A 23,729-nucleotide genomic window follows, 5' to 3' on the forward strand; every position below is an offset into this window, starting at 1 on the left:
CAAAATTTTGGCATAACGAAATGGTTAAGATGTCAACATAATCCTTCAGGGAGGTTTGGTGTCAAATGCACTATTCTAGAGAAACTTACAGAGTCAGAATTGTTCACCGTGGTGGAGATGGTGGAACCAGATGTCTGCCTCTAAAAGCTCCCTAACAGAAAGTTATTACATGGAATAGTTAGGAATACTCAGCCTGGTGCCTGAGGCAATGTTTTACAACAGTTTTGTAACAAGGTTTCAGGCTAAAATGTATTTAATCAATTTATTATAACCCATTCATGATGGAGGGAAAATAAATATTTTTTGTTGGATTTATGCCTATTACACCATCATCATCATAACATTTAAATAGGTTCGCTAGTAGTTTTGGATAATAAATAACCTGGCTACACTTGCGGTGTAGACATGTGATCAGCACAACTGTAATAAATAAGTCACAATGAACCATTTCACATGAAACCAATCTGGAATGGCTCTGTTTACATCGCCAGGACCGGATTATTCAGATATTCTGAAAAAAATGGCTGGAATTCCCCTTTAAATCTGTTATGTAGTCTAACTGCTATTACTCAAAAACTACACTAACCATAAGCGAACAGGGGTCACAGTGCGCATGTGCAACCGCACATGCTTTAAAAGTCTTCGGAGCCGTCGCGACTGTCTCTGTGTGCAGCAGTGAGGTGAGTTGGAAGTTTCCTCTGCACCTTATTTCTTTGTAAGCTTATCAGCTCTTAACGTATTTGACAAGAACTGATCAGATGTTAGAGCTTCTGCTGACCACACATACATATCGTATGCATTTTCACGGTTTTTGATTTTTTCCGTAACACATTTATTACTGGCCTTATTTCGTGCATTTAATCGTTAAATGTTACGACGCGTTGTAGGTGTGGGCGTTATTAGTTACACTCTTTCAGTATTTTTCTTCTAAAATGTAAAATTTGGCTGCTCGGCTGAAGACGGTTTCCTTTTCGCCGGCTTCTTGTTAGAATTTTTCCGTTCCACCTTAAGTGGAGCTGCAGTTGGGCCGGGAAGATTCGAACAATCTGACTTCAGCTTCGTTCTGTGGCTTAAATTAATCCACGGTTGGCAGTCGCCAGTTTAATCTGTCGCTAATGTGGTTAATAGCATTCATAAATAAGATTGGCTCTTTATTTTGGTTCTAGCTAAGTACTCTGAGCATTTAGGTTATGACTGTGGCTGTGTGTCTTGTCCAGGGAACACGTGGTCTGCTCTCTCGCTCATAATGGCCGCCTTCCATTGTGAAGAACCTCCTTTAAGATCAGGCTTGCTGGTGAGTTAAACCTCTGCTTCGTGAACCTTTAAATGCCTCGGCAGTTTTATCTGCTGAATCCCCGTGTTAAGTGTAGACTGGCGCTGATGACTGACCTTTTTTCCCCAGCAGATCGACTCTGTTGACTTTTTTAGAAAAAACTAAGCCAAAGTTTCTGAGCCATCAGTGTTAATTGTTCACCAAATTACTTTTCTGTTGGAGAGCCTCAATCTACTTATTTCTTACTCTAGATCCTGAGGCCCTGTGGGTGATCTGAAAATAAGTGAAGGTGAGTATGGCATCAGTCACAGCCTCTGTTTGAATAGGGGTACCTGGTTCGGCCTTTGAAGAGCTGCTACCCTGCATGGTTTAGTTTTGATGCAGTGACCCTTAATTACTGCTGTTCCACCCCTGCATTAAACTATGGTGTAAAGGATGACCAGACTTTTTTCCCCAGCAGATCGACCCTGTTGACTGCTTTGTATACTTAAGCCAAATTTTCTGATGCACCTATTAACACATTTTTAAAAGAAAATGTGCATTTGTGTTCCTAACCTTTTTTTCATCTGCTTTCACTAGGCTGCACCATGCTCTGAGCCGAAGAATCTGGCACAAACACCAATGGGTGTCGTGTGGACACATGCAGAGGTATCTTTCTACTCAAGCTACAAACTTTTCAACGTTGTGTTGAAAGCGAAGTTGTGAGCTTTAATCTGTTTTGGTTGTGCTCTTGAAGACACTTCAACTGAAGTCACTACTGGTTAGATTTTATGATCTGGATGGTTTGGAGTCGATTACCATCATGTGTAGAGGACAGTAATACTATGTCTAATGATCTGAACCATTTTTAAATAGCATTTCATGCTCAGTAGTGTAGTCAAAGGTTTCACAGCCACTTCTTGCAGACTTCAGAGTTGGATTGTTAACTTGAGGACAATAGATCTTTAACCTTTAATTTTTCCAGTCTCAAGCAAAGATGCACAGTACAGAATGTAAACCTGACTTGTTTTTTTGTAAAACAATAAAACCACAGTGAACAGCTTGTAGCATGTGCCAAATGAAACAATTGAAACGTGAGCTCAGTGGTCAAACTCGGTCACATGTCCAAAAACTTAAATCATGTTGGAATGTTGCTTAATCTTAATAGAGATCTGACGTTTTTGCTATTCAGACTGCAGGAAATTTCCTGCTCAGTTAAACATTCCAGAAAGTGGGTTTGAGATGGTGTGGGTGTGTGTATAACAAAATTTGCATACGATGACAAAGTATGAAAGTACTTTGTAATGATTTTGATATGAAGCGGTGGAAATGAAGATTGGCAACTGCTTACTTATTCTGTCTTCCACTACAGCCAATTTGTTTAATAGCATTCATAAAGTTATTGATTCAGTTCTAAATACAGCTTTTGTTTTTCACTCAGAATGGCCAGCTTTCATTGTGTAGCCCCTCCTTCAGGACAAGGCATGCTGGACAGTTAAACTTGTACTTGGTGAAGCTTCAAAGTATTAAACCAGGTAAGGATTGCTGAAAATACAGCCAGTTTTATCTGCTGAATCCCCGTGTTGAGTCTAGACTGGCGCTGATGACTGAACTTTTTTCCCCAGCAGATCGACTCTGTTGACTTTATAGAAAAAAAACTAAGCCAAAGTGTCTGAGCCATCAGTAGAGTTCAGTGTGCACCATATTGCTTTGCTGTTGGAGGTCCTGACACTATTTTTATTGACTCTAGATTGAGGCCCCATGGATGAGTCTTGAAAGACCAAAGGCTTTTTCATATCTAATTGGGTGAGTATTTCATCACATGGATTTTAAGTAGGGCTACCTGGTTCAGCCTTTGAAGGGCCACTACACTCCATGGCTTAGTTTTGGTGCAGTGACCCTTAATTGCTGCTGTTCCATTCCTCCTTTAAATTATGGTGTAAAGGATGACCAGACTTTTTTCCCCAGCAGATCGACCCTGTTGACTGCTTTGTATTCTTAAGCCAAATTTTCTGATGCACCTTTTATGATTCTTTTTAAAAACAAATGTGCCATTGTGTCCCTAACGGTCATCCCAACTTTCATTAGGCTGCCTTATGCTCTGATCTGAAGAATGTGGCTGGAACACATCAGTGGGCTTAATATGGAGACGGGTGAAGGTATGTTTCTGATTAAAGCTGTATAACCTGTTATCAGCATTTTGAAAGTTAATGTCCAGTTGGGAGCTCTAACCTGTGTTCATTGTTCTAGGACCACTCTGCATAATGTCCCATCCAAGAAGCCACCAGATGCCGTGTTGAGCTTGTTTTTGATGGTTGAGTAACTGTGGAGCATGTATAGGAAAGCAACACGTCATGCCTGGTTCATGTCTTGTATGGTGTGGATTACCAACTGCTGCTATTGTAAATGTTTATGTAAAGTCTTTTGTTCTGTCAAAGAATAAAATCTCAGGATTTGGTTCTTTAATTGTTTTTATTTTGGTATTAAAACAGGATATTTACATGAAACTTGAACTGCAGCAAAGGAATTTAACTGCTTTTGTCGTGGCCCTTGTTACCAGCCTGATGGCACAATGGGTATAGCGGTGTTAAGGGTGACACTGAAGGGGCGAGACAAAAGCCAAAATACATGCTTGCATGTTCGAATTGAGTAAAAATTCATTCTACTAACCTGGTGGTTTAAATTGCTCTAGTCAAATTGACCCCAATGATGCAGGAGGGTAAAATACTGCAGTTTTGTAACAACAAGAACAATTTGGGTGGAAAATTCCATTATTTGTAGTCAATTAAAACCCTAATTGGGATATGGATTACAAATGCAAGCTTGCTGCTTTACATTTGTCCAGTTTGTATCTTGCAGAGGAGTATATGCTTACTGAAGTGGGGTATGTACCAAATGACAAGCACATTAAAAGCTGATTGCTCAGTTTCATCTGGCTGGAGATGGAGATCAGATATGAATTGGGGTACAAAGCAAATGTGGTTTAAACAAATTTGACCAGGACAAACAAGTCCTAGATTTGTGTTTATATATAAAAAATAAATTAAAAATTCTCAGAATGGCCGGGTGGAAGAGTTCTTGGGGTCTGTAGTTTGATGAGAATCGTAGGCTGTACTAAGTATTAGTTCGCTTTGCTCCTGAACAGGTTGAGAAGGATTATCGACTGCTGTCCCAGCAGGAGCACTGCTGTTCTTGGTCTTCCAGCACAAATAAATGGTGAGGAAAATGACCAATACTAGGCCTATAGCCAGTACAATGACCACTTCAAGGCACCAACGTTGGCTGCTCTCTACAGGGAAAACAGACAAGCGGAAGTTCACTAATGCGTAGTTATAAGCAATGAGTACATGGGTAACTTTCCAAAATGATTAGTTCAAATGATTTTTTTTTCCCCAAAAAAAAATTTGTTTAATTACCCCCACATAAAGGTTTACATTGTTCCCTTGAATTACCTTGGACTTTCAGCAGGACAGCACGTGGTTCTCCTTCACGGAATTCCTCATGGATGCTGCACAGGTACAATCCTGCATCTGAGAGGCGAACTGAAGTGATGTGGAGGGAAAGTTTACCGTCTGGAAAGGCTTCTTGTGACAGAACAAATCGGTCTTCAAAGCCTTCACCAGTAGCCATGGTCTGTTTCCAGTGATTGTACAACAGAACCATTTGGCCATCTTTCTTCCACTGTACATCCTTGGCATCCCGTCGAGTGTCTCCATAGCATGGGAGGGTAACATTCTCCAGCACAAGTGCTGACACGACTGTAGGAACTGACAAATAAAGGTTTCATATTATTCCTGTAGTAAATGCTACACTTCCCAAGTGGCAACTAGGAAGTTGTGTTGACTCTTGGCTCATATTAGTTAACTACAAGACAATAAGGCAGTTTCTTTTTGCTGAAAATGGATTAAAAATCCTAATGGCAGTAGAACTTACCAAAAACCTTCAGTTTTACTTCTGCTACTTTTCCATCACAGCTGCACCTGTAGGAGCCTTTGTCATTGTAGACGACAGACTTGATCTGCAGGGAGAGGTTTCCTTTTGAAGCGTTTCCTTGGAAAGCAAATCTTTTCTGAAAGCGATTTTCAACCGTGCATATTCCCTTCTGACAGTGAGCAACATCGGCTTCAGCAGGGATAAAGATGGTCCACTTGCCGTCACCAAGGCACACAATTTCACATGGGAGGGTCACCGGATCATCGACCACTGCGTCAATGGCAGTGAAAGCGTGAGACTTGAATACCAAGAGGAAAACTGCAAGAGTACAAAAGCAGAAGAAAAACCTAACATTGACTGCTATTTCACTTTACCAGTTAAAATAATCAGAGCATATATTTAATATGCATTAAAGATAAAGAGTAGACTTACTGATTAAGAGAATTCCTACTCGCAAACTGACCATTGTGTTCTATAAAGGGTTTTAGGGGTCGGTGAACCTTTAAAACGGTGAACCTACAAAGGATGAGATCTGAGTTATTACAAGTGTATATGTGGTAGTTGAGTAGAACAACAAAAAGTAACAATTTACTGTAGGGTACTGTTTCTAAGGCTTAATGACACCTACATAAGCTTGTCATGACAATTGACAAATGTTTCTAAATGTAAGAAAGGCTACCTTTGATCAAAACTGGTAAAGGAAACCTTTATAGCAATTGACGCCTATTGGAGTAATTGTTTATGTAGGGTTATGTCTGTTGTCATGGCAAGGGGACATGTAGCCTCGTGAACAGTACCCTGCAGTCATATTACCCAACATATGGCTCTGGAGAAGTGGTGGAGAAGAGGAGCTCCTGGTGCAAGAGCATTGCACCAGTTTGACCGCAAGGTTAACTCACCACCCAAGTCAGGACTGTGCAGTTACAGCAGCACAAAGCTGCTGCATTTCTTTAGTACCTAGGAGTTTCAGGTATCCTTTCAAGCCAACCTGAATGCCGGCCTGGAACACATGAAGTTGGTGAATAGGCTCCACAAAGAGCATTGTGCGTTTTTTTCCTTTCCTCCCTGCCTGCATCATTCTGTTTATTATTTTGCTGGCATGAACTGATTTATTTTTTTTTTTTGCTTTTTTTTTATTTTCACATGCTGTATACAAATTAACTAACAACTTTTCATTAAAAAAAAAGCAGAAAGGCTCAAAATCTCTGTTGAATTCGGCCCCCTGACCACCCATCCCACCCCTTTAAGTGTAAGGAAAGATGGGGGTAAAATGACAATGGTCAAACTGAACAAGACAGCACAGACAAACAACATTTAACAAACGGGGTAATAATACCCCCTTCCCTTTTTTCATGGTATATGATGGGAGGTGGAAAGGGGGTGGTGTGTTTCATCACCTTATACCTGTATGATTTATTAATAAACGATGAGTTGTGACATTAATGGTGAAACAAAAAAGAAAAAAAATTGAAGGGGAGATGGTGGTTTGGCCAAGGAATCCTGGCCCAGAGATATACATAAATAAATAAAAGTTAAATAAAAAAATCTGAATGAAATAAAGCGGCCTCGGACTGAGCAGGTAGCACAAATGAAAGGATAAGTAGCACAGCTGAACAGTGGGCTGGAGCCATTATAGAGACTTGTTGGTGACTACTCAGTTCTGTGTGCCCCAGTAGAACCTTCAGTCTAGAAATGTCCCAAAGGTGTGAGACTCCAGGTTTGGAGGATCAGAGTTCAGCAATCTACTAGGAACCCAGACAGCAGAGGATAGCAGGCCACTGTTTGATGACAAATCTGGTGGCCTACTGGCTTTTTGCTGTTTTCTAGACAGCCCACCAGCAGTGTTAGACAAAATGCTACTTTCCCGTGCTCATTTTGCACTCGCTCTAATTTACTTGTCTTTCATTTGGTAAATGGCTGGTAAATGACCATAACTTCCTAAATACAGCTGGTTATACAGCCATAACCAATCTAGTGCAGTGTAAACAATTTTCAACAACATCATTTTATATTAGGCCTAGTCATAATTTTTTTTGTAATTTTTTAATAATACAGGTAGACCTATACAGGACAATAATCTGGGAGGTCCGACAGCACACCAGCAGTAGCATACAGTCACTGATGTATGCCATCATAATATAATACTGGTAATAAATAATGTGTTTAGATTTGGGCGATATTTCAAACCAATATTTGATTAAATTTTTGTGCCTTGGAAGAGCCAAATGTTTGTGACGCTGGGCTACTTGTACCCAGGGGGCTCACAATGTTTACATTTTATAAATGTATATGCATTGGCTTCTGCAGATATGTGGCTACATGAAACATATCAGATATCAGCATTGGCCCACAATTACCATATTGGTGCATCCCTACACCATTTAAAACACTCAGGCCCACTTCTTTTCACCCCTACCTCTTGTTTTCAAGTGTCACCCTAACAAGTGGTTAAAATCTTGCCCTATGAAATGGGACCCGCAAACTTTAAAAAAAAAATAAATAAAAATACTTCATTAACTGGCTGCTTAGTGGTGCTCAAAAAAAAAAAAAAAAAAAAAAAAAAAAAAATATATATATATATATATATATATATATATATATATATATATTTATTTTTCCTCATTACTAAATATTTCACAGTCAACTGTCAGTGGAAGTGATTGGGAATGACAGCAATTGAGCCATGAAGTGGTAGGCCACATAAAATGACAGAGCAGGGTCAGCGGATGCTGAGGCGGATAGTGTGCAGAGGTCACCAACTTTCTGCAGTCAATCACTACAGACCTCCAAACTTCATGTGGCCTTCAGATTAGCTCAAGAACAGTGTAGAGCGCTTCATGGAACGGGTTTCCATGGCCATGCTGACTGCGTTGTGCCAAGTGTAAAATTTGGAGGAGGGGGTATTATGGTGTGGGGTTGTGTTTCGGGAGTTGGGATCGGCTCCTTAGTTCCAGTGAAAGGAACTCAATGTTTCAGCAGACTAAGAGTTTTTGGACAATTTCATGCTCCCAAGTTTATGGGAACAGTTTGGGTACGGCCCCTTCCTGTTCCAACATGACTGTACACCAGTGCACAAAGCAGGTCCATAAAGACATGGATGAGTGAGTTTGGTATGGAAGAACTTGACTGGTCTGTACTTGACTAGTCAGAGTCCTGACCTCAATCCAGTAAAACACCTTTGGGATGAATTAGAGTGGAGATCAGTGTCTGACCTCACAAATGCGCTTCTGGAAGAATGGTTAAAAATTCCTGTAAACACACTCCTAAACATTGTGGAAAGCCTTCCCAGAAGAGTTGAAGCTGTTACAGCTGCAAAGGGTGGGCCGACATCATATTAAACCCTATGGATTAAGAATGTGATGTCATCCAAGTTCATATGCGCGTGGAGGCAGACGAGCCAATACTCTTGGCAATATAGCATATATAGTCCCTTTTCATGCGCTCCTGCCTTGGGGAAGGGTGGCCCGAGTTTTGTGGAGACAGAGGGGAAGGTTTAGTGTTAGGGCTACATGGCCGTCCAAGCAGAAGTTTTAAAGAGGCTCACTCCAAATGGAGTCACGCGAGGAAAAAAACATTAAGATGGCTGCGCGAGCGACCAATAACCGGGAACATTTAAACGAGAAGCCAACGAATAGATGACTTCATATCACCGTAGAAATTACGAGTTGGAGATAAATAAGTTTCGCATCCCCACCTCAAAGCATATGATGCCTTAAATGTAGCTAAAGCCCAGCAGCGAGGATGCTGGACATTACCGCTCCGACTGTAGGGTCGCCTACAGAGCCCGTTAAAGTTTATCTCCGGGTTGTCCCGTTTCATGGGGAAGATTTCAACCACTACCCCGTGAAACTCGGTTCTGGAGGAGCAAGGTGACACTCGAAGGAGGGGCGGTAAGAAATGAGAATGGAAGAAATGCAATTACTGCTAAGCGACAACACAACGTTATACAAAATGAACCCCCTCCACCGGGTTTCTGTGCGAGACTGCGCTTTACGCAATGACAAACGCGTAAAAACTCATCCAGAACATCCAAAACGAGGCGACGTTACTGTTCAGGCAGCAATCAGGTTGACAGCAGCAGCGTCTCCCCCAGCGCCCACTCAGCGAAATGGCTTTAGACTTACCGAGTGCAGAGCTGTTTAAACAGTGGCTTTCAGAAGTTCTCGAAGTCGAACTCTCCCGTCAAATTTTTCAGTGTGAAGCAAAGCGCCGACAGGTTGCTTCCTTTTTTCATACAGAGCTGCTCTGATTGGTCGAGACGCGATGACGTTGACGCCAAAACGAACTATCATTGCGAGTAAAATGTACCCGGCTAAAATACTTTATAAAATTTAAAGATAGCACTGGTACACCTTGTTCATTCTGTTGCAAATACCTACAGACAGTTATTTACTTCATTTGGCACTGGCAGTATGTGAACAGATGGCCTTATTTCAATGATGAAAAGTAGCCCGTTGTTAAACACATTTGCTGGAACAGAAAAGGGCCTCGCCAAACTGTTCCCACAAAGATGGAAGCATACAATTGCCCAAAACGTCTTGCTATGCTGAAGCACTAAGATTTCCCCTCATTGGAACTAAGGGGCCTGGGAGAACCCCTGAAAAACAACTCCATATCATTATCCCTCCTCCACCATTTGGGTTCGGCATTTGCCAGACCCAAACTCGTCCATCAGACTGACAGACAGAGAAACGGGATTCATCACTCCACAAAATACATTTCCACTGCTCCAGAGTCCAGTGGTGGTGGTGTGCTTTCTCTCATCTAGCAGGACAGAAATTTCATCCATAGGGTTTAATATCATGTCAATCCATCCTCTGCAGCTATAACGACATCAACTCTTCTTTCCACAAGGTGTAGGAGTGTGTTCATGGGAATCTTTGACAATTCTTCCAGAAGCGCATTTGAGAGGTTAGACAGCTGGGCTCGCAGTCTCCACTTTTTCACCCCAAAGGTGTTCTATCAGGTTGAGGTCAGGACTCTGTGCAGCCCAGTCAAGTTCTTCCACACCAAACTCGCTCAGCCATGTCTTTATGGACCTTGCTTTGTGCACTGGTGTGCAGTCATGTTGGAACAGGAAGGGGCCGTCCCCAAACTGTTCCCACAAAGATAGGTACATGAAATTGTCCAAAAACTCTTGGTCTGCTGAAGCATTGAGTTCCTTTCACTGGAACTAAGGGGCCGAGCCCAACTCCTAAAACACAACCCCACACCATAATCCTCCCTCCACCAAACTTTACATTTGGCAAATTGCAGTCAGACAAGTACTGTTCTCCTGGTAACCGCCAAACCCAGACTCGTCCATCGGATTGCCAGATGGAGAAACGTGATGTCACTCCAGAGAACACGTCTGCACTAATCTGTAGTCCAGTGGCGGTGCTTTACACCACTGCATTCAGTGCTTTGCATTGCGCTTGGTGACGAAAGGCTTGGATGCAGCTACTCGGCCATGGAAACCCATTCCATGAAGCTCTCTACACTGTTCTTGAGCTAATCTGAAGGCCACATGAAGTACGGAGGGCTGTAGCGATTGACTCTGCAGAAAGTTGGCGACCTCTGCGTGCTATGCGCCTCAGCATCCGCTGACCCCGCTGTCATTTTACATAGTCTACCACTTCATGGCTGAGTTGCTGTCGTTCACAATTGCTTAAGTTATTTGTACCACTGACAACTGACTGGTTAGTAGTGAGGAAATTTCACGACTGGACTCGTTGCACAGGTGGCATCCTATCACGGTATCACACTGGAATTCAGCGAGCTCCTGAGAGTAACTGCAGGCCTAGGGGCTTGGGTTTATACACCTATACCATGGAAGTGATTGGAACACAGTCTATAATACAATGTCTCACTGCGACATTTGACATGAAGGTTTGTCAAAGCACAAGATAGCAAATCTAAAAGAGGTGGAAAAAAAGCCATGGGAATTATACAAGTGCATCTCTTTATTAACAATTAAACAAAGCCTTAAAACTAAGACTGGACAAAGACAGAGCACTGATACATGCAACAAAGAAAAGGAGGGAATGGACGCAGGGGCAGGAAATTGTTGGAGGGGGGATGCTTGGGTTGAGGGAGAAGAACTAAGAGCTTTGTTTTTAGTGCCACAATGACAGCCCTTGTTTCATACAGTAAAAACTACAGAAAAAAAATGCTTCCCATTGATTTGTAAGCACAACAAATGTCTGCCAACTCGTGCTGTCAAAACGTTTTTTGTCAAAGTCTTGTCATTTTCACACCAACAACAAAGTTGATATATGTTATGGAGATTTCGTCTTCCTGGATTGTAAATGTCAGAGGACTGACAAATTAGAGATGGTTAAAGCGCTAGCTCAGAAATCAAGTGCTGAAGCAGGCCTTGCTCAGCCTCAAATAACCAACACAGCACAATGGTAGCTGATTGGCCACCAAACTCACATAACCACTTTGATAACTTTGCTATTCTCTGCTTGGTCCATTATTTCACACACAATCCATTCTTTTTAGAACTCTTTAAAAACACCCACTCTCAGATGACAGCGCAAATTTGGGCAACCCTGTGGCTGCTTATGTGTGTGAGATGTCAAGTCGACTGGTTGTCTGTTGGTTCGTGTAGTCCAGGTACATCAGTCCCAATCTCAACAGTGACTCTCCTTCCCCCCACGGTTTGTCATCAGACTCCAGGGATGAAATGGAGAGAAAGCTAAAGTCCTCCTTTAGACCAGCTGGACCGAAGCTGCCTGGAGATAGCCCTGCAGGAACTGGAGCGCCTCAGCATTCAGACTCGTACTCAGCATGGAGGGAACCTTCCAAAAAAGAATAATTAAATCAGAACCACTTCAAATTCTTGAGAACAGACCTACACCAAACAGTTGCAAACAGCTAAAATGGTTTTCGGGATGTATTTTCTGTAGTCTGGTTACTTTTATGCAGCATAAGGCACAGCAGCATGAAGTAATTATTAAATAAATAAATGGAAAAAAATAAAAAAAAACTGGGGGCATTCTCACCCTCCCGGGGCAGGCTGTAGAGAGTTTGTGTAAGGACTGAGCTAACAGAATTTTGGGGTTGTTGACAGCATCTCCAATGGGATCATGCTCCTTCTTGCCAGCAAAGGCCAGCTGGGAGAAAGCCGTCTGGTATCCCGGTGTGTCCTCAATGTCAATGAAATGCTCGTCATCAGGGATACTGTCATCCTCAGGCAACTCAAACAAACCAATCAGAGCCTGGAGCACAAGAGGCCTACAACAAACAACATCAATTCCACCAATGTCAGAAAACTCTACCGATCATATTGAAGATTATTTATTTAGATGCTTTTTTTTTTAATTATCTGGGACACGTTTAAAAAAAAAAAAAAAAAAAAAAAAAAAAAGTAAGCCATCAACATTAATGGCTTCTCACAAATCAATCTTGTTATTTCTCAGACGATTAGCTGATCAAATAAAATCAGTTTACACAGTCATACTAGTTTTCTGTATAAGGTCCTTTATCAAACCTCAAAAGAACGCAAAAGACTGCATATGTTTGAACAAAGCATTACATATCTTCAAATAGTACACCGCAACCATAAAGGCAAGCTCTGTCATGTGTAATCTAAGCTGTCAGCAATGTCACTAGCTAAGCTAAGAAAACTAACTTGGATAGCTAAACTCAAAATTGCTATGAAAGGTTATTTCATAAAACAGATGGTAGCAAAAACAGTAACCTTGATTAAGTTTTAGTGATGTACTGTATCCCTTTCTAAAACAGATACAGACACCTGATTCTTGAATACTGGCCGATACATCCTCTATTTCCAACTCTATCCTAATTCGCTTCTAAGTTTGAATATTCACACAGGTCAACTATTTAAATAATTCATTTTAGTCACAGCTGGGAAAATATTTTGCACATCACAATAGTGGGGGTAGGATTCCCCACTTCACTTAGCAGAGAGTCATTTCCCTGCTCATCACAATGTCATCAAATTTGGGTCTGCAGCCATTATACCAGGTCTCACCAGGTATTTGTGTAGTTTAGAGGGACAAAATCATAGTATTTTATTGTCAAATCTGCTGAAAAAAAAATAATTCTGCATCTTAATGTTGTATAACGCTGATTAACGCACTGTATGACTCTTACCAGAGCTTTGTGTATTCAGTGTCCATCATGGCTGGGCATTCAGTCAGGATCTTTGTTATGCCCACTGCACAGATCTTCTTCTCTACCTGCCCAGATACTTTCTGCACTTCTGGGATCACTATCTTCTCCAACACCATGCCAAACATCCTGGCAGTTAAATAAATAATGAATGTGAAATTTGAAAACTACAGCTGAAGAAACACATTGATGGATACAATTTAATTACGCAATTTTTACTGAAATGTGTATTTCACTTCTTTATCTGCTAAAGATAAAGATCCTATGAGTATTTTCATCTGCTAATTCCATCATCTGTTGGTATTTTCATGAGCCATCACAGAACTAGCACAATGCTACAATTACCAACACAAAAGACAAATTCCCTGAAGACTCTTATCCTTACTTTGGCTGGATGTCATCAAATATCTCCTGTAAAGCAATAGCCCCATATTTCACACAGTAGAGGTTAATGAACACTAGGAAACCTGTGGAGTAAAAGGCAAAAAGCAGGGTCATTAAATCAGGCACAATCTAATTTCAACACAGACAACAGAACTCAAAGAAGTAGAATATTGCTGTGTTTTACTTCACACTTACTCTTTATGAACTTGGTGGTCTTGGAGCTCTGCAGTCTCTGGAACAACAAGATGAAGATCTGCTTCCTATACTGAGTAATAGACTCCCTAAAACAGATAATAAATATATGTAGTCAACACAGCAATGAAGTTACTCAGTGGTGAAGTTTTAACCCAAAGGACATGAGAGCTGGTGGCAATCACTCACGGTGGCATATGCTCCACTATGCTGTTAAGCAGGTAGAAGCCCTGATGGTCGTTGGCCTTGGAGGCAATGAGCTTCTGGAACACTCCAAGCAGACCAGGCTGGAACAACAGAGAACCACAGCGTTGGAGCTAGGGTGGCTATGGCTAGTGTAGCTAACAAGTAACAGAGCTTATATCTCACCACTTAGCATCACATAAACTCCATGTCTAAATCACACACTTGCTACAAACACCATATAAACTCAGATTTGCACACTTTTTTTTTGGACACCGATATCTACAAAAATAGACAAAATAAGTTGCACAGCTAAAACCTAATTTGCACGGGAAGCCTAAATATAACTTGCTACATTATGACTAAAAAACAACAGTAGTAAAAGTACTCACAATTTTGTCTGCAGCCGAGTTGGCGATTGTGGCTCCCCCCTTTTCCAGGTAGGCCTGCAGTAGCCGGACCAATGGGGGGATGTTGCCTGTGCGCTCCCACAGAATGGGCTGCAGCAAGTGAGGGAAAAGGGCCATGTAGGAAGAGGGAATAGGGCTAGTGTGGATCTCTAGCAGTAGAGACATAACCTGGAACACATATGGCACAAACTCTGGAGAGACAGAGAGAGAAAAACATAAAACTGGTTAAGTATGTTTATTTCAAACTGTTCAATCTGCATATCAGACTGATTTTTAGTAATGACTGCTTTAATCTTAAAGCGTAAACTGCTTGTTAGCTTACTTGAAGGTTCTTACCTTGCACATCGCTCTGGAGGATCTCTGTGAAGACAGGAAAGAGGGCCTCCTCAAAGCTGCCAACACTGACTGGGTTTGCCTTGCAGGTGATCCGGATGGACAGGCACAGTGACTCGAACAGGTAGTGGTTGAAATGTGGCTTGCTGGGATTCTGGAAAAACAATACACACACACACACACACACACACACACACACACACCAAGACTTTGAAAGCTGCTTTTAATATTTACATGATTAAACAAAACCTTAAACTCAAAACTGGTATGTTTTATTAGAACATGTTTTATCTTCCCTCTTTCATCACATATGAAAATCGATTTCAGTGATAAATTTGTTCACTGTTAATTGCTTTTAAATAACAATTAAACTACAATTTCATTTTTGAATGTTCCATCCTGCCTTTAGGATCAAGTCCTGCTTGGGAAATGTCCCCTTTACTGGATGGCTGTTAATGTCTGTCCTGACTGTGTGCCCACTGCCACAGCTAGAAACATGGACCACCAGTCTGGACACTGCATAGTATTCCGAGTTATGTTGTACTATAACAGCTACTTCATTTTCCTCAGGGTAGCATCACCTGTTCACTCCACTTCAGAAGGAAGCTGAGATGTGATTGGCTCACCTTGCTGACAAGAAGGAGCTTCTGGGTGAGCTGGCCAATCAAAGTAGGGACGTAGGGTACAATGGTTTCCTGCAGGAGCGAGAAGCTTCTCATAATCGCTGTAAAAATAAAAAGTTCCATACTGAACACAAGATATTTTCACAATACATAATATACTGAAATTCAAAAATTAAACAAAACACTTCTATAATGCATCAAGAAGAGGCACCTTTCATTATGTATTCATTCTCAGATGAGCCAGGTATCGCCATAGCATTGAACAAGTTGTTGAGGAGCTGCTCAGTGAAAGGGGCAATCTCAGTAGCAGACAGACTAAAAAACATAAAAGTAGAACAAAACCACTGTATCACAAAATGAATGTGAAGTAAAATAAATTGCAGATGAAAGGAGTCAGACTCACAGTGTGGAGTTGCTGGGCCCCCTCATTGTAAAAAGACGCTCTAAGGCATGAGCAGCATACGTGTGCTGCACTGTGCTCTCTGCCCGTAGGTGAGCAACCAGTAGAGGCACTGTCTCTAGCAGCTGCTCCTTGGGAAGCTGAGACGAGAACACATGCAGTTGTGCTTTAGGACAGCAAATAAAGGAGCACGTTTCAACAAGGCTTTACACAAGGATAAACATTTTACAGCCAAACTCTTAATAGGTCTAACACTTCCAGTGTTTTATAGTTATTATCGCCTGTCATGACTGTGTGTCTACTAAGGGGAGAAGTGAGAGAACACATGAACAAGGGTGCAAGAGCTCACCTGACTTCTGAATGTCATAACATACTTGATGGCATCTGCTTTCAGGACTGGAAATTCATTCACTGTAAATAGAAAAGAAAAGCATGCTATTGCACCCTCTTTAGTGGTGGAGCAGTTAGAGCTGTATAGAAACATAAAAAAATAAGCCTTTTTACCATTGGGAGACCGCAGGTCTGTCAGAATGTGGTTCACAAAGAACTCTGACAGGTTCACTAACTCATTGGCTTGTGTGATCCCATGCTGCACAACAGAATTAAACAAAGGCAAAGTTGCAGCAAGCCATACCTTATCTTTATGAAAGAACCCAACATAATGCACATTTCAGTCAGGTGGTACTACTTCATACAATTTGATGCTATAATTAAAGAACACTGATAAACCCTAACCTTCTGCGTCTGGGCCTTGGAGGCCAGGGATGTGACTAGGTAGATAGCTGCATCCTTATGCTTCCAGTTCACTGCAGGGTTCTTGGCATACTCTGTAAGCATGGAGTTCACATATCCAGAGAAAATGGCTGTCACAGGGCCCTCGAAGAACCTACACAGGCCTCTCACCAAATCGCATGCAGCTCGCCGCCTTGTGTCAATGTCTGTGGGGGCAAACAGTGTGAGAACCGTAAGTAGCGTTATTAAATGGAAGGAATATTTTGACAACCAGCGGAGGAGGGGAAAAATTTTTTTTTTTACATCCGAATAAAAAAAAGAAAAAAGAAAAAAAAAAAGAATTATACTTAAGGTGTAAAAGATGACATATTTAAATGAAAGAATTTAGATCATTTCTTCTCATTGCCATAGAAACCAGCAGAAAAATTGTTACCTGAGCCTTCAAGATCTCTTATTATATACTCCTCTGAATTATCCTCAAATGCTTCTTCATCTGCACCTGCACAGTTGTAAAAATCACATGAGCATGGTATGGCTTTAGTTGATTCACCATTTTTAAAACAAAAATGCCACTAAAACATTCTGCATAACTTTTGACAGTAAAACTGGCTTTTGATGTAAAAGGTTACACAAAATAAAAGAAAATAACTGGTAAGCAAAAAAAGTATGGAACGGTTAACAGCCTATGTAGTTTTTCCATTGGGGGAGCTCAAATAACGTTGGCATATTAAAAAGCAAGTCATGACAAATCATATATTAATTGCTTTAAGAAAAAAGAAAAGAATCATATCAGAAATTCTGCACGCACTTCTGAACTCCATGTTGGGGACGATGACCTTTTCACAGATGCTGGTTAGTGTATTCTGGTCTTCAAACAGATGCTTGTAGTGTGGCCTTTCACACACTGATGCCAGGAACTGAATGGCATTGCTCACCAGCTAGGAAAGCCAAAAAGGAACCCATGAGACCATTTCATGCCCTATTTAGAGCACTTCAGATCATTAATTTTAAATTAAAATATTACATTTTTAAAATTTGATTTAAATGTATATACCAGATTTTTAAAATAGTGAATATACAAAATGACTGCACATTGCATTGAGTACTTTTACAATTAATTCTAACATTACAAAAATCAATCCTGTTGAAACGCCACCTTCAGAATAATGCAGTGAGGCAGTCAAAACACAAATGCATCCACTGTGATTTTACAAAAACAAAATCTACAAAAAGGATTAGATGAAAATGCCAAACACTGGTCCTACAACAGTGGCATTGTATAGCCACACAGACATTTGTAACTAACTTCATTCTGTAAAGTTTATTTGAACTCATCTGCTGCTTCTGATAAACTAAAGAGATGATTTACCAAACTGTGGCAATAATATGTCAATTCAAAAGACAGTAGCTGATTCATCTGCATAGACAATTTCTGAAAGTGTACAGGAAAAACCCATATAGCAGAAGATCTGAAGGCCTGAGCAAAACTGACCAATCTAAAACTATATTTTAGGCTACCAGAGAGGACCTCACCAAATCGTATTTGACCTCTTGGCCTGTTGTAACCAGCAGGTTCCAGATGGCTGTAACAAAGCGAGGCAGGTAAGGCTGAAATTCCTCATCATACTTCTGTGCATACAGCGCTGCATTATCACAAATCTGAGATTTCAGCAGCTCCAGGAGACCAGCCTCCTCCTCATCCTACAACAGGGAAAACTGCAATCAGCTGATTTTTCTATCATGACATTACAAAAACTTTGGGGGAAAAAAACCTTCTTGAAAAAGGGTTACCTTAAATGAAATTACCCTATGACATAAGTGACAGGTGTATAAGTAGTCTAGAATTACTTGAAAATTTACTGATCATTGATTGAATAGATTCTGTACACTCACATCAGTCTGTAAAAGTTTGTTATCCAAGGTTAACAAATTGTGGAAATGTGTCATCCAAGTCTCCATGTTGTCCTCAAAAAATTCTGGAAGATCCTGGATAAAATGTAGGAAACATTAAACAAAACACCAAGGCCATCAAGGATACACTGTTATAAACACAAGACAAGTCAGATCTTAACAGTTACTCTAAACTGCATCTCAATTAAACAGCACTTCACAAACACGCTATGTATCCTTACGCCAACATAAGCAGATCCCTTACCTGGAAGTTGAGACTGTAGAACAGCTTTGATATGAGTGTAAGGGAGGAGAAGAGAACTTTCAAGGCATTTACATCCGTAGCATGAGTTTGACACAGGTCAATTGTGGCCTATGAGTGGAAATAATAAAGTTTCATTGATATTTCAACACCACCTGAGCAGCTGAATTTGAGAAAACACCAATGAGGTTAATCTAACTTTACCTTAAAAAGCTCGGTAAGAGGCTGGGCGAAAGTGTCCAACACCAACTTGATCTCCAGCCACAGTTCATTGGACTTGAACTCGTGCCGATACCTGAAGGACAAAAACCTTTAACGGGTGCTGTTCCGCAAAATGACTCACATTAGCCAATAACCGGTTGTTACTAGAAATTTTAAGTGTCCTGGTCTACAGGAAAAATAACTGAAGCTGGCATACGTAAACCTAAGCATGCACTGAAGTTGGAATTACTGGTCAGGGCTGATATAATCTAGAAATAAATTGTGGATACAGACAAAAGTAATCTTTACATGCAGGAGTTATTAATACAGTAAAACTGATAAAATATAGGCAATTCAGCCCAGGAGCCTAGGATTACCTAAAACCATCTGCTCCCCCTATAAACAATAAATGTGCCATTAAATATCTGTAATGTCTGAAATACTGGTCAAATCATAATTTCATGCCAATACTGATATGACTAATATCGTGCATCCCCACTTTTACCCAGGACTTTTGGGGACAAAGTACAAGAAATGTCACAGCAGCTCTAGTTAAAAATTTGCTTAAATCTATTATATCAGTAGAATATTACTACTAAAACAAAAATGTGCAGCTAAATATCAAGGGGCCAAAACCTTTTAAAAAGTGAATGAGCTGTGCGGAGAACTCCATTGATGATATGGAAGTCTCCACTCTGGAAACGTGTCACCATCTCCGTCAAGAGGTCAGGCCACTTCTGTGGAAAGTCTTCTCGACCAATGATACTGATTGCATCGCTCAACTGGGCAACAAAAACCAAAGTCAAAGCTACAGTGTTTGTTAAATAGACTGTCTTGAAATGTATGTCTGTTATTCTGAAGTATAGCTTTCATATGTTTTAAGAGTTAGAGAGCAGTGCCATGGAGGTAATTTGTGTTTAATGTACACCAGTGGCTCACAAACCAGACTTCAGGGACCCCCAAATAGTCCACATTTTTTCTCCCAAACCAACTCACAACACACAGGCATGGGGAGTCCCTGAGGACCTGTCTGAGAAGTGCTTCAAAAATAATTCTGGTACCTGCTTCTGTATTTGCTCTGGACTTGTTAGCATCAAATTTACAATGTTGGCTTTGATAGCTGTCCGGTCAGGATCTGAAATTTTATTTGGTTCATCTTCAACCTAAGGAAGAGATGACACACATACCCAAAACAATCTTTATGTCTTCTATATATTTTATGTCATTTTTCAGAACAGAATCTGTAAAACCCAAACTTACTATACGCCAGTTCCTCTTAATGTAGTTCTTGAACGTGACTGCAGCACAAACACGGATAACCTCATCCTGGGACTTCTCTAGTGCTGTCAGTAGCAAAAGTGGGTAGTTCTGATTTCCCTCCACCGACTCTAGAAACTTCTCAGCTGTAAATGAAGGACGAGAAGACACATTAACCCATAAAACAACTTTCACAAATTCTAAGCAAATGCAACATTGAGATAAAAGTTAAGGTAAAAATCATACCTGGACGTCTGACAAGTGGATCAGGGTTTAGTGTTTTCTGCAAGTACTCAGTCAGAGTTTGGAGGTTGGCATCATTTAGCTCCATGGTAGCTAAGAGATTTAAAATATGTACAAACTGTTTTTGTTATGTACTGGAACAGCATTATAATAACTAGCACTCGATGTAGTTAATTTATACAATCTAAAAAATCATTTACATCTAGCTGCATTTCCAACACATACTTGGACAGAACTTCAGTGTATCCCCAAGAACATAAATAGCGAATTATAGCTTAAAATTTTGCAGAAAACAGTTATACATTAGAATAAAGTGTCTGTCTAACCGTTTGACTTCCTATGAAATTCACATTCAATTTGCAAGGCTATGGCTATTGTATTATGGTCTCTGATACAAACTAAACTGGTCACATTTTAAAAGGGACCTCTGCTGATTTCACAACAAACCACCGATTGACGCTGTTTACTTCTCAAAGACGGGACCATGCTAGCGTTAAATGTTTTGAAGAATGGGTGGAATTCCCCTTTGCGTTACTCCGTTAGCTAGCCTAATCGACTTCAAGCAGTTACCAGTACTAACGTTACGCCAAGTAGCAAAGTAGCTGCGATTGGTGGAGAAAATACTCTGATATTTAGGAAACTCAAGCGCACTGGAAACGATTCCACCTGATAGCTACCTAGGCCTTTAGCTAGCCGCTCCCTCGCCTCAGTGAGGGGCTTTGAGATGCCCATCCTCCGGGGTGCTATATGCCACAGTAGCAGGCCGCCAGGCTAACGTTTAAACTCGGCTAACAAACACGTTAGCAAGCTACGCTAGCTGACATGACAAGGTGTAGGCTAAACATAGCTCAGTTTCATTAAACGCTGAGAGTTTCTGTTATCAGAACTGCACTGTAGCGCAGAAATAGCGCCAAGTATTTGATTAACAAGCCAAGCAAAAAAACTCTCCAGCAAAGCCGGCGTGCTAAGCGCCAAGCTAAAGGGCTAGCTCGCTACACCAGCTAACCTAGCTAATATAGTGGGCTAGAATAAGGAAGTTTTGTTGCCTCTCAATTTAAAATGGTACCGTAAATTCAGCTTTGATAGCGCCACACTTCCTCAATTTAAAATATTTAATAAGACGCAATGAGAAGAGTTCGCTAACGAACTGCTGCTACCAAACTGCTCCACTGTCCGTTAGTCAGACTAGCTTAGCTGACAGTGTCTACAGCATGGTTTTACACATAACGACACATTAACGGCTCGGGGGACCACTGCGAGGCAGAATTACTGAGTGTGCTTATTTCTTTGACCAGGTACACAAACATTAAACAGAAAACTAGCCTTAACTTACCCCGTGCTCTCCGTTGAAGTGCTGTAATGACCGGCGGCCAGATGTGATGAGAACTTCACCCGCTTTCAAACGTCTCAAACAACTGCGCGGTCACGACTCGGCGCATGCGCAGCGGCGTCCTGTACAGCCAGTAAAGCGCACGTTCCTTTTACCATTAAAGTCATTCAAATGTGAACGAGCAATCCAGACCAGCCTTTCGTTGATTTAATGTCCAGGCAAAACGGTCATTAAGCACAAGCTATTCATTTTTCAGCATTAAAAAAACCCACAAAACATTTAGAGAAAATTACACAAAAGCTTCAAACACTAATTATAATATTTTTCCAGTATTTAGTGTGTCCATCCTTTAACTTCATAAAACAGCTTTCATTCTTTTTTGGAGACTTGCTTTCAGAAACCTGCAGGGATGTTTTTACATGCCTCTTGCAGGAAACATCTCCAAAGTTCAGTCTTAGAAGTTGGCTGTATTTTCTGCCTCTTACAGTCGCAGTAATCTCAGTCACTAATTTTGACTTATTTATCCATAAAACTTACTCCACCTCTCACATGCCGGGTTTTAGTACTCTCAAGCACATTTTTCTCAGTAATGTGTTCTTGATAGCTACACATCCTTTCAGGCCTATATTGTTGAGTTGTTTTCTCGCAGTGGAAGGAGGGACATTTTTGGTGGTCTACCAGGTCTAGCATGGTTGTTAGTCCCAGTAGAAGTCCCATTTACTTTATGTCAGTTTTTGAAACTCCTTTCTTGGCTTATTTTCCAATTTAACAGAAATTGAAATAGATGAAAGGGTGGTCTTTGACTTTTGCACCGCACTGCAATTTACTGACCTTCACTATTGAGGCAAAATTGTATCAAGTGAAGGACGGTAGACGTTCACAGAGTTATTAAATCACTCATTTGTGGAGGAGGGAATAAAATGGCATGTCCTGATCTATAATTTAACCTCACTAAGGTAATTCATTTTTATAATAGCAAAACTGATATACGGTCAGGCCTAGCAAAACCCGTGCTTTCTGCAATCTCCTATTCAGTCATATCAGCAAATTACGGGGTTGACTGAGGACGGCAGTCGTCCCAAATGACAGTTTGATAAATTTCCTAGATTAGTATTGCTTAATAGTCCTGCAATGAAAAGAATACCAAACAATACAAACACAATTAGAAACTAAACAGAATCACTCAGCATTACATATTACATAAATCTATATAATATGTCGCCACAACATTATCTGGCTGGTAAATTCAGGGTAACAAGCGCTCTAAACTGTTCTAAACTCTCCTCTACTGAAGTGATTTTTAACTATGGCACATTCTCATTGAAAGATTTCATGAATTATGCATGTCCTGCGTAATATTTCTTTTGCAGTCATGCTGAAATGAAGCTGCTCTTCTGTGGTGAGATCCTGCTGTAAGTAATAGAACCAGCCCTTTCACGAACATCAGACATCTGATGTTTGGCATTTGAATGAATCTATAGTGTTTATTGAATCTATAGTCAATAAAACACTGGTTCTTAGATGTACTGTAAATGATGGTTGCAATGGGAGGATTGTGCACCTATATTCTCAAATCAATAATAGAGTTTAAAGACAGAGGGCACTAGATGGCAATCCAGCACCGTGTATCAGACAGGAAAGGCTTATTTCTCCTCTTGTCTGCTAGAGTTGGAATCAAGTATAAGTCTACGAAGCTTCAAGAACCTTCCCTGTTCTTCACCAGCTGTTGGTCCAGGAACATTTTAAAAGGTGGTCTTACTTTCCATGGGGGGGGGGGTTCTACACTCCCTGTTTCTACACTCATTGTCCATTTTCTCAGCTTCACCTGCCATACAGATTCACTTTGTACATCTACAATTACAGACTGTAGTCCCTTTCACCCTGTTCTTCAGTGGTCAGGACCCCCACAGGACCACCACAGAGCAGGTTTTTTTGAGTGGTGGATCATTCTCAGCACTGCAGTGACACTGACGTGGTGGTGGTGTA

The 23,729-nt window shown here is 40.8% G+C and overlaps 2 protein-coding genes, 1 long non-coding RNA gene and 4 other non-coding genes across 7 annotated transcripts; 5 read left to right on the forward strand and 2 right to left on the reverse strand.

Moving 5' to 3' along the window:
- Positions 1-646: 646 nt before the first annotated feature.
- Positions 647-3,712, forward strand: LOC108435086. Its single transcript, XR_001858415.2, has 8 exons — positions 647-680; positions 1,218-1,294; positions 1,525-1,562; positions 1,853-1,921; positions 2,694-2,787; positions 3,003-3,058; positions 3,341-3,411; positions 3,503-3,712. It is a non-coding gene; the product is annotated as an uncharacterized LOC108435086 (long non-coding RNA).
- LOC119261962 lies at positions 1,371-1,461 on the forward strand. Its single transcript, XR_005129310.1, has one exon. It is a non-coding gene; the product is annotated as a small nucleolar SNORD12/SNORD106 (small nucleolar RNA).
- LOC119261960 lies at positions 1,696-1,787 on the forward strand. Its single transcript, XR_005129308.1, has one exon. It is a non-coding gene; the product is annotated as a small nucleolar SNORD12/SNORD106 (small nucleolar RNA).
- On the forward strand, positions 2,846-2,937 carry LOC119261961. Its single transcript, XR_005129309.1, has one exon. It is a non-coding gene; the product is annotated as a small nucleolar SNORD12/SNORD106 (small nucleolar RNA).
- On the forward strand, positions 3,186-3,277 carry LOC119261959. Its single transcript, XR_005129307.1, has one exon. It is a non-coding gene; the product is annotated as a small nucleolar SNORD12/SNORD106 (small nucleolar RNA).
- Positions 3,573-9,402, reverse strand: LOC108435077. Its single transcript, XM_017710638.2, has 5 exons — positions 9,310-9,402; positions 5,618-5,701; positions 5,186-5,503; positions 4,705-5,019; positions 3,573-4,541 (listed from the first exon to the last, which is right to left on the reverse strand). The coding sequence occupies exons 2-5, from the start codon at positions 5,649-5,651 to the stop codon at positions 4,306-4,308; spliced, it is 903 nt and encodes a 300-aa protein (XP_017566127.1). The 5' UTR covers positions 5,652-5,701; positions 9,310-9,402; the 3' UTR covers positions 3,573-4,305.
- Positions 9,403-11,107: 1,705 nt separating this feature from the next.
- Positions 11,108-21,863, reverse strand: cse1l (CSE1 chromosome segregation 1-like (yeast)). The gene is made up of 25 exons (XM_017712225.2): positions 21,747-21,863; positions 20,417-20,506; positions 20,174-20,316; positions 19,975-20,076; positions 19,550-19,695; positions 18,917-19,007; positions 18,716-18,823; positions 18,454-18,546; positions 18,094-18,261; positions 17,369-17,498; positions 16,994-17,059; positions 16,564-16,766; positions 16,333-16,417; positions 16,178-16,239; positions 15,832-15,968; positions 15,640-15,743; positions 15,432-15,529; positions 14,809-14,959; positions 14,455-14,663; positions 14,069-14,166; positions 13,883-13,968; positions 13,689-13,770; positions 13,286-13,432; positions 12,172-12,403; positions 11,108-11,967 (listed from the first exon to the last, which is right to left on the reverse strand). Exons 2-25 carry the CDS (start codon positions 20,499-20,501, stop codon positions 11,878-11,880), a joined length of 2,916 nt encoding a protein of 971 aa, XP_017567714.2. The 5' UTR covers positions 20,502-20,506; positions 21,747-21,863; the 3' UTR covers positions 11,108-11,877.
- Between the last annotated feature and the right edge of the window lie 1,866 nt (positions 21,864-23,729).

The sequence above is a fragment of the Pygocentrus nattereri genome, chromosome 21 (assembly GCF_015220715.1).
Source record: "Pygocentrus nattereri isolate fPygNat1 chromosome 21, fPygNat1.pri, whole genome shotgun sequence".
Taxonomy (NCBI): Eukaryota; Metazoa; Chordata; class Actinopteri; order Characiformes; family Serrasalmidae; genus Pygocentrus; species Pygocentrus nattereri.

Excerpts from the sequence above, each read along its gene's own strand:
- LOC108435077 (XM_017710638.2), bottom strand. The coding sequence starts at position 5,651 with ATGGTCAGTTTGCGAGTAGGAATTCTCTTAATCA. Across the intron at positions 5,504-5,617 it reads AGTAGGAATTCTCTTAATCA|TTTTCCTCTTGGTATTCAAG; the intron begins GTAAGTCTACTC and ends GTACTCTTGCAG. Across the intron at positions 5,020-5,185 it reads AGTAAAACTGAAGGTTTTTG|TTCCTACAGTCGTGTCAGCA; the intron begins GTAAGTTCTACT and ends TTTATTTGTCAG.
- cse1l (XM_017712225.2), bottom strand. The coding sequence starts at position 20,501 with ATGGAGCTAAATGATGCCAACCTCCAAACTCTGACTGAGTACTTGCAG. Across the intron at positions 20,077-20,173 it reads TTAAGAGGAACTGGCGTATA|GTTGAAGATGAACCAAATAA; the intron begins GTAAGTTTGGGT and ends TCTCTTCCTTAG. Across the intron at positions 12,404-13,285 it reads ACTGAATACACAAAGCTCTG|GCCTCTTGTGCTCCAGGCTC; the intron begins GTAAGAGTCATA and ends TGTTTGTTGTAG.